Source organism: Dermochelys coriacea, chromosome 7, assembly GCF_009764565.3.
Source record: "Dermochelys coriacea isolate rDerCor1 chromosome 7, rDerCor1.pri.v4, whole genome shotgun sequence".
Lineage (NCBI taxonomy): Eukaryota > Metazoa > Chordata > Testudines > Dermochelyidae > Dermochelys > Dermochelys coriacea.
In genome coordinates this window covers 99468988-99478333 of record NC_050074.1, presented here as the reverse complement: position 1 = coordinate 99478333, position 9346 = coordinate 99468988, and the positions used below count along the sequence as shown (strand labels likewise).

Here is a 9346-nt window from a genome sequence, read left to right as displayed (position 1 = left end):
TCAAGAGGAAAAAAATCACCTGGGAAGAAAGGTGGACAGAATTCTGTTATTTGTCCAATATGTTCTTAAAAACCTCCAATTCTGGGAATATGTACTGCTCACATTTCTTACTTGGAACAGGGTTCCCTTTCACATACAACTGTCAGGGGTAGTCTAGGTTTACTTGGTCCCGCCACAGAGTAGGGGTCTGGACTTGATGACTTCTCAAGGTCCCTTCAACTCCTACATTTCTATAATACTATTTAGTACCATACCAGAATGGCATGGTTTAAGAAGGAATGATAAATTAACTCTGAATTCTCCTTGCTATTTTGGATTTAAATCAGATCCTTAAACCTACAAAGACATTCGGCTGTTTAAAGAAATACGTCAATGGTATTAGCTCAGAGAGAGTGCAGGATTCCGAACAGAGGACTAAAGAAAGAGGAGCAAAAAAGAGATACCTACCATTAATGGGGGATTTAAAAGCAAAAATATGTCCCGCATACTAAGTGTAACTCTGTTTAAAAATACACTCACAAGCCAGATATCTTACTGACAGTGTTACACCTTTTTGTGGCCTTTGATACTGTTGATTATGGTGTTGCTGAAATGACTGCAAAAACTGGCATGGTGAATGGAAACACCAGAGATCTACTCTCTCTGTCCTGATTGATCTCACAGGATAATGCTGAGCAACTACTCTCAGCTGTACAACCACCAGGGCTCAGTCTTGTCAATGCTGGCTCTGAATGCCCAGATGTGTGGAAATGATGTCTGCCTAACCTTCCCAGTTCCAATCCTTTTGCCTCTCACCTGATACTAAGTTGGTGTCTCCATCACCTCTGAATTTGGCCTTAATTTCAGTTTATCCAACACGAGCTGCACCGACCAGCCAAACTGAGATAGAAACAGGGTTAGCTGGTGTTGTGTTTAAACACAATAGCGACACCCTTTCACCCCACCAGCTCCTCTCTCGCTGCCTTGTACCATAGATGAATCGTGTCTCCCCATACTGGCGGGAGGCTGGGGGGGAGCCACAACCTAAAGGGGAGGATGCATGTGTCTCCTCTGTCCGGCAACCCCACCCCTGCCATTCACCCAACCAGAGGTACCACCAGAGTGGGCTCTGTCCATCTCCTGCTGTGTTCCCCCACCATGTCTGGCCGCTCTCCCTGCGTTTCTCATGCGGCTCAAGCTGGCCACTCTGTTGATCTGTGCAGCTGCTGCCTGAGAGAGCCTGGCTGGGGCGGCAGCGGGCCACTCCCCACCCAGGCCCGGTTGCTGGGGCCAGGAGCCGAGCAAGCCAGAAGCAAGCCTCTCTCCCCAGCCAGGCTCTCTCAGGCAGCTGCTACACTGCAGTGACCCAGAGTTGCTGGCATGAGAAACTGCTGGTCCCCCCCCCTTCCAGTCTCTGCTCGGACCTGGCTGCCAGGGACAGGGGCCATGCTTGCTGGGGGGCAGGCACAGCGGAAGGACAGAACCCCTCTCCCCTGGCAGGCCAATCTAGGGGGACACTGAACCCCACATGCTCCCCTACCTGTCACCTCTGCCTTGCATCACCTCTCTGCCCCTTTGGTCTCAGCCTGAACAAAGTGTTTTCCCCTGGCCTGGCGTTAGCAGTGCTTAATTGGTAATGAAAGAGGTACTGGGGCTCAAGCAACAGCTTTACTTTCATAACTGACACAGCAAGCCCAGAGGCGCCAGGGCTCAGGCCTGCCGGGGCTCAGAAGAGGCACAAATTAAACACTGGATGATAGCTTAGCTGCCACCCACTCCAGCCTACTAGAGGCCACCAGCCTGTCCCCCTCCTGATTCAGGATCCCCCAGTCCCAGCTAACCGGGTTTCTATGTGGCCGGCCATTACAGCTCAAGCTGGGTAAACTGCCCCTCCTCAAGCTGAAAAGGAGGACTTGTGGCACCTTAGAGACTAACACATTTATTAGAGCATAAGCTTTCGTGAGCTACAGCTCCCTTCATCGGATCCCTGGGTGCACCCACCTCAGCCAGCCCCAGGCCAACCTATGTCCTCTAGGTCCCACCACGCCCCCGTCAGAGCCTCCTCCCCCCTGGACCCCCCGCCCCCGTCATCGCGGCTCGGGCTCGGGTCCGGGCTCGGGCCCCGCTTGCTTCCTTCGCCGCCCGGCGCTCCCCCTCCCGGAGGGCGGCAGACGGATGACGTCACCGGATCAGGCCGACCGGCAATGGGCGCCATTTTGAAACCCCAAAACCTCCAGCGGCTGCAGCTGTGTGCGGCGGCGGCGGCTCTGACCCGCTCCCGGCCGGCGCCTCCCCGTCGCGGGCCCCGCAGCCCCCCGCCCCACACACACTGCGCGACATGGCAGGTGAGAGAGACGCACGCAGCGCTGCGGCCGTCAGCTGGGGAGGCCTGGGCCTGGCCGAGGGCGCTCTGCCTTCCGGACAGGGGCGGGCAGCGCGGATCCGGGGCCTGGGAGACCCAGCTGGCCGGGTTCGGGGCCCAGGCGGACCGCCTGTGGGCCTTGGGTGGAGGGGCAGGGCCGAGCCGGTGCTGGAGGGGGGTTGAGCGGGGCCGGGCCGGGTTAGGGGTCAGCTCGGCCTGCTGGGGGTTAGGGGCTCGGGGCCGAGTTGGGGTTGCCCGCGCCGCTCGCCCTCACCGCGCTCTGTCTCCGCAGGGGTGGCAGGAGGTGGCGGAGGAGGAGGTGGTGGTAACGACTTCCAGTGGTGCTTCTCCCAGGTGAAGGGGGCTATCGACGAGGACGTGGCGGAAGGTAAGAAGGGGGACCTGGCGCTGCGGCCCGCGGTCGAGCAGGAGTCGCCGTGTCATGGGGTCCCCACTCGGGGGTGTCAGTGTCTCCCAGTCCCGCACTCACTTTAATCCACCCCGGCCCCCGCCTTAGACCCAGGCACCAACCCCTATTTTCGTCCAACGTGTCGCGCCGAACGACTCGTGCGGGGAGTCGGTGCTGGTGCTGCAAGTCTCCGGCCCCAGTGTGAATCCCGGAGGATGGGGTGTGTGTAGGGGGGTGGTGCGATGACTAAGCTAGTGCCTGTGTTTTTCAGAACGGCTTGCTCGCCCAAGATAGCATAACAGAGAAGGTGGCTTCCTCCTCTTCTTCATTTATAATCGCCAGGGAGATGGGAGATTGATAGTGGTAAATTTTTTTTTTTTTTTACAAAGAAAGGTAGTCAGACGTGTCAAGTTTATGCCTTATGCGGAGAGGAAGGCTGCTTCATTAGGGGTACGTGTCAAAAGCAGTGTTTAGAATTTCCCTGTGGCAATGAAGGATTTTAGTCATACCTGCTGACATTTGAAAGCTATAAATAAGGACATTTGGGTAGGAAATAAGTACCTTTTAAAGCGCAATTGAAATACGGTAGACTCGTAGAGCATTTTGGAATAAGAATAGCAAAATGATAAACATTTTGCTTTAACAAGTCCATCCCTTCTAAATAATCAAGATTGACGTGTATCGTGTTGCTATACAAGTTTCAATGAGTTAGTCTCTGTTTTTAAAAAGAGAAGGAGTACTTGTGGCACCTTAGAGACTAACAAATTTGTTAGTCTCTAAGGTGCCACAAGTACTCCTTTTCTTTTTGCAAATACAGACTAACACGGCTGCTACTCTGAAATCTGTTTTTAAAAGATCTCCCATATTCAGATTGTCCCAGTTTGAGAGTCATGCTTGTAAAGAGGATGTCATATGGCTGCATACATCTGCCTCACGTATTTGAGTTTCTACTACATGAACTTAAAAAAAATTAAACAAAAACACACATACTTTAGCTACTTATGTGCATTGTTCTGGAATTACTTTTGAATGTATTTTTCCAGAGCGTAGTTAATTTTATCCATATTATTTTCCACTGCAAAAATATTATGAGGAAGTTTTAGTTTTGTTTTGGAGAAACAGCATTTCCTCCAAATATCTGGCATGGGAAGACCATCAATTTATTGGAGCAGATAATATTCAGACTAGAGATGGGTGTATGTATCAGCTGTTTATTTCTACACTTGTAACACACTCTAAAGTTGTGAATATATGTAAATTAATTATATTAATAGGTTTTCAGGCATTCCTGAAACACTGTCTTTGTTTCTTTAAACCACTTGTCAGTGAAAAAGCTTAAAAAGCCACCGCTGCTTATATTTTAAGAAACAATTCTGATTGGGCAAAATATTTACTATGATAAAATTACCTTTCAGTCACTATATACAAATATCCTGGTAATCAACAATCAGAAGCGCTCTCCTTTCTAAATAGCCAGTAAGTTTTACTACCTCATGCAGTGATTTTGTAACATCAGAATTCAATGTGCGAGAAATGTATATTATCAAAGATCCAACGCACATCATTACAGGATGTATTGGCAAGTTAGAAAGACTTAAGCTCCTTGGCATAGTCAGTGATAGGAAAAACTGCATAGCTATAATGTACAAAACTCTTAACAATGTACTTTCCAACTATGGGCCTGATTTTAAGTACTTATTAAATCAACTGGAGTTTTGCCTAAGTGAAACAGAAGCACCTGTTGTGGCCCCATTCACTTTAGCATCATAAACTACATTAAATCTGGCAATGATCTTGGCTCAAGGTGGCAGAAAGTCCACTCAAAAAATGGCCTCTAGTATTGCAAGGCTCACATAACTGCTGGCTAGTGCAATCTGAAAGTAGACAGTACTTCCATCAGAAGGGGGACAGCCAGGGTTACTAGGTAATGTGCTGATTCAGTTTATTTCTAAGCAACCTCCACCAACAGATCTCCTATTTAACACATCACCATATTAAAATTGCCCTTTTGTTGTGGATCCCCCAGAGGATGATGGTGGCGTTTTCTATTCTATAAGATGAGTGAATCCCCCTTGTGTGCAGTGGGCCTCTTTGTTGGCATGGGGAGTGAGGTCCGTGCTCTACTTAATCTCATTCCTTCAAGTGTGCACTGAGCCCAATATTTGTAAAAAGTTTACCAGTGTGGTGGTGTGGCTCTTAGCATTCCTCTTCAGTCTTTTGTCTGAGATTTCAAGTGTAATCCATTTGTTCATAAAATTTGAGTAAACTGAAGGCATTAGCTGGATCTTTTATTTCTAAGTGTTTTTGAAGAGTGTCTTAAATAATTTTTATATGAAAAGCACGGACTTCAGATGAGGGGCGTTTCATTAGCTCTATATCAAAATACATTTTAAAAATCATTTTTTATTTTTTAGCTTTGTTTTTCCCCCCATTATAAATGAAAATATCGTAGACTCATTTGTTCCTGATACTGCTTAATGCTTTACCTTATGCTTAACCTTACACCTGTAAGTAGTCCCATTGATGTGAAGGCACATGTGTTTTACAGGCTTGAGACCTTATTTAAATTTATAATTTGCTACACTTGAAATAGTGTTAGCCTTTGCCATTTGTTAGGGTTCTTTCTCTCACCGTTTGACTTTAATCAGGAATATTTATAATCGCATTAAAAAAATAACTGGTCCCCCAGTCCTTCGTTGGCCTCTGCTAGTGTGCATCAATTTGTCCTTGTAGCATTCACTGAAATCTGAGAGTCTGCACCAATAGTGAGCGTTGCAGTATTTGACCCTAGGTGTTGGGCTTGATTACTGAACTGTCATCTAATCTCAGTCTTTTTTATTAAGCTGTCCATATAAACTGATTGGATGGGGCACTATCAGCTTACAATATAGTCATGATGGTATAGACCAGTGGTCCCCAAACTTTTTGTCGCACCTCCCTGGGAGCTGAGAGCAGGTGCCAGGGCTGTGAGCGGAGCTGGGGGCTGAAGGGTGCTCTCTTCCTGCCCCCCCGGGGGCTGGCCTGGGCCCTGCCACACCCTCTCCGAATGTTCCTCTGTGCCCTGCTCCAATCCCCAGGGGGGCATGCTCCACAGTTTGGGAACCACTGGTATAGACTATACTAACTGCAAATCTCCTGTCACTTTTTGTGGTCTTACAAATAAATTTTTTAACTGTCTTTATCTTTTGCTCTGTGGAAAAAGAGATGTAAGTGGGGGAACTAACTCGACAAAGAAATCTGCAAATGACAATACACAAAGTGCTGTCCAATCCATAAAATACACAAATGGAGAGTTTTTTCTATAAATTTATTAAGTATCTCATGTTTAGTTTGCAACTATTGAGGAAGTTAAGTGTGCTTTTAGTTTTAAAGTTAGAGATATTTCTTTAATGTACAAGATCATGTTCAGCATCTGTTTCTGGTATGATGCTGTTTTAATGAAAATACTGTTCTGAGTAGTGTGAGATTGTGTGCGCTGATACAGGTAAGTTCTACCTGAAATATACATTTTCAAAACTTTTTTTAACCTCTTTGATTACTATAGAAAACGGAAGTTTGCTTTCTTTCTGATGCTATCCCTGTGCTGAAAAGCTTTTATAAATTAATCATTTTTGCTGAGATTGATATAGAATTTGTTTTTTTTATATGTAATCTTTTAAACAAATGGAAGTGCACTCTTTTGGGATATCAGTGATGGCTCCAAACTGGTGTCATAAAATAATGATAGATGTTAGATTTATTGGATATAGAAGGATGTAGATTTCAAAGTAGGAGAGTCTGAGAACTGCTAAAGAATGGTATTGGGGAAAGAAATTTGATAATATCAAGCAAGTTTTTCAATTACTAAGTGTAACAAAGATAGACTTCTTAAAAGTGGTTTGTTTAAATCTCAGTTGTAGTTTCCTTATTTCAGGGAAATATTTTGCCTAAAGCCTCCATGTTGATAACCTCAAATTTCTCAGATTTCACAGGCAAAGATAGCTCTGGGATTGCCTAACTTTGTTTAAAGTAATTTTCTAAATGTGTAGGCTTCAATTTTAATGCTTTGTGAGCACCAATTGGATCTGTGATTGATCTTACTACTTTCTCTGATTTGTCCTATCTGATGAATAGAAGATAGCTGTTTTTCAGCAGACTTAATACTAAATTAATTCTTTAAAACAAACCACAAAGCAACAAAAGTGGTCTAATCACAGTAATTTCCCTTCAAATAAATTTGTCCAGTACTTTTGGAAGAGTCTTATCCCATTGATATGCTTGGATGCTTGAGGTCAAAAGGTATGACCATATTCCATAGAGCTTGTCTACACTACAAAATTAAGTCACTTTAAGTTAAGTTGGCATACAGCCACCACAATAATTAAAACGGCGGTTCATGTCCACACTTGCTCGTTCTGTGGGTTATGCTCTTCCACTGACTGAAGTGGGGCATTGTGGGACACTGACAGCTTCATCTGTAGGCGGGGTCTCACAGTTGCCTCCCTCATCCACAGCTGTTAGGCAGATGCTGGCCTCACAGTTGTGAGCCAGGAGGGGGTTCAATTTCACAGCAGGGAGCCTACCAGCAATTAAATTAACATTCTTGTCAGTTTCATGGCTGCTGTTAGTTCACATTTGGGCTCTGGCTATCAGCTTACAGCCTGAGCTGGAGACAAAATGAGAAGAAATAATAGCAGTGAAACTGACAAGAATATCAATTTCACTGCTGGTGGGCTTTCTGCTGTGAAATTGAGCTCTGGCGACTTGGTCAGCTCTGGGGCTCCAACTGTGGGCCCTGCTTGGACGGTTGACAGCAGGTGTCCTCCTGCCACCTCCTGGTGAGGGATTTGGTGGGAAAGGAGAATCCAACCCTGGCCAAGCTCTCCTTCCCGCTCAGTCCCTTGCCACGAGGCGGCAGCAAGGCTCTGGGATGTCAGTGCCAGGTAGGGGGAAGGCTGTGAGCCCACACCCAGCTATCAGCACTGGTATGTGTACGGGAGAGGGTTCACAGTGGGAGCCAACAACCAATGTAAGTAACGCACTGTGTACACAGAAACTGCATCGCTCTAACTACATGACATAAGCACTATGCCTCCTGGTGGAGTTACTATGTTGCTATAGTGGGCCACTTACTTCAGCGGAAGCACCGTTTTAGTGTAGACACTGACATAATTAGGTTGACATAAGGCAACTTACGTTGACCTAACTCTGTAGTGTAGATCAAGCATTAGTCACTCTCAAATTTGGTTAGTGGAGTACTATGGATAACTTTAAAATCTGTCTTGCTGTCACTACAGACCTTTTTCCTGTTTTAATTTCAGGAGTGACAAGTCAGGGAGCTGCCTAAATACTGGAAGGAACCTAAGATCCTTATCAGACTGTCATCTTGAGGGTTTTTTAGGCTTCCCAAGGTTGTTAACACTGTCAAAATGTGTTTCTCTTGAAAACGTTGTGTGTTAAAGATGCTGTCTTCTGTAATCAAATATTAACTATGTATATTTTGCTATTTATACCTGAAGTGCTTTCTAACAGTGTGACTACTTCACAAAACAAGTGCTACTTTTAAGAATTTATGTGCCTTGGATTTCTATTGTATTTTTAGCTTTATTTGGACTTCGGTGTATCTTGATCTGTCTTTGAAATAAAAGGATGAGTTTAGGCCCCAGTCCTGCAGATGTCTGCATGTTGGTATCGCACATTCTAGCAAGTGTCCCATTTTGGCTACCTATTTGGATAGTTCTGAGGGGAAGCCAACCCCCTATCTGCTGGATCCCTGGGTGTTTCAAGCTCCTGCAGGCTGAGTGGAGTCCAACCACTGCCCTAATCTTGGGGTACCTGGGCAAACTTTCAGGGCGAAGACTTTCTATGTGGCATGTACTCTCCTTTCCCCCTATTGCCCCCTGAGTTTTGGAACCCAATGTCTAGCCACCTAGCCCCTCTGGGCGCAGCACTGACCCTTTAGACTCCCTGCTACTTAAAAACATTCCTCTCCCAGAACTCCACCCAAAAGTGTGAAGTTTTTGGTTTACAGTTTAACTCTGTGGCACACACTAGCTGTGAACCATATACCCACGCATACACACTCTGTATAGCATTACATTTTTATGCTCTTACCTTTAATCGTGTAAAGCACAGGAGAGTACAGGTTAGTACAAAATAAACATCCTAAATGTAGTGTTCCTCAGTAGCTCACCCTTCCCTTGGGAGTACTTGGGGGTCATCTGTGTTCTGTCAGGACAGGCAGGTGTGGTTCTCTGCTGCTTTACCAAACCTCTCGCTTGAGCAGTCTCTCTCATCTTAATCTGACCAAAATGGCTCTCCTTCCCTCTGTTCCCCTTGTGAATTCATGTATAGACTCCTGCTGGGGCCGCTGTCTTCTTTTGTTCTGCTCCTGGTAACTTACCATTACTTCCAAAGTTGTTGTTGCCCCTCCTCACTTGCCCATAGACGAGGAGGAAGTGCCCCGCTAGAGCAAACCCATTGTCCAAAGGTGTCATACCTTGAATAGACCATCCTTGAGTGCTCATCACTTAGTTATGTCTGGCCTGGCAGAGACAACTGACACAACGTGCTAACTTACGATGGATCCACATACATATAGGCTTTCTGTGCCACTG

General features: G+C 46.0%; 1 protein-coding gene across 2 annotated transcripts in view; it reads left to right on the top strand.

Annotated features, from left to right (window-relative positions):
* Nucleotides 1-2112: 2112 nt before the first annotated feature.
* PPP2R2D (protein phosphatase 2 regulatory subunit Bdelta) overlaps nt 2113-9346 on the top strand; it is a 38448-nt gene continuing 31214 nt past the window's right edge. Inside the window, exons 1-2 of one of the 2 annotated variants that reach the window (XM_038409144.2) lie at nt 2113-2324; nt 2634-2729. In XM_038409144.2, the coding sequence (XP_038265072.1) occupies nt 2318-2324; nt 2634-2729 (103 nt within the window). In that variant the 5' untranslated portion in view covers nt 2113-2317. Of the gene's footprint in view, nt 2325-2633; nt 2730-8050; nt 8141-9346 lie in introns of those variants that run through there. The other variant, XM_043518050.1, reaches the window with a different exon arrangement.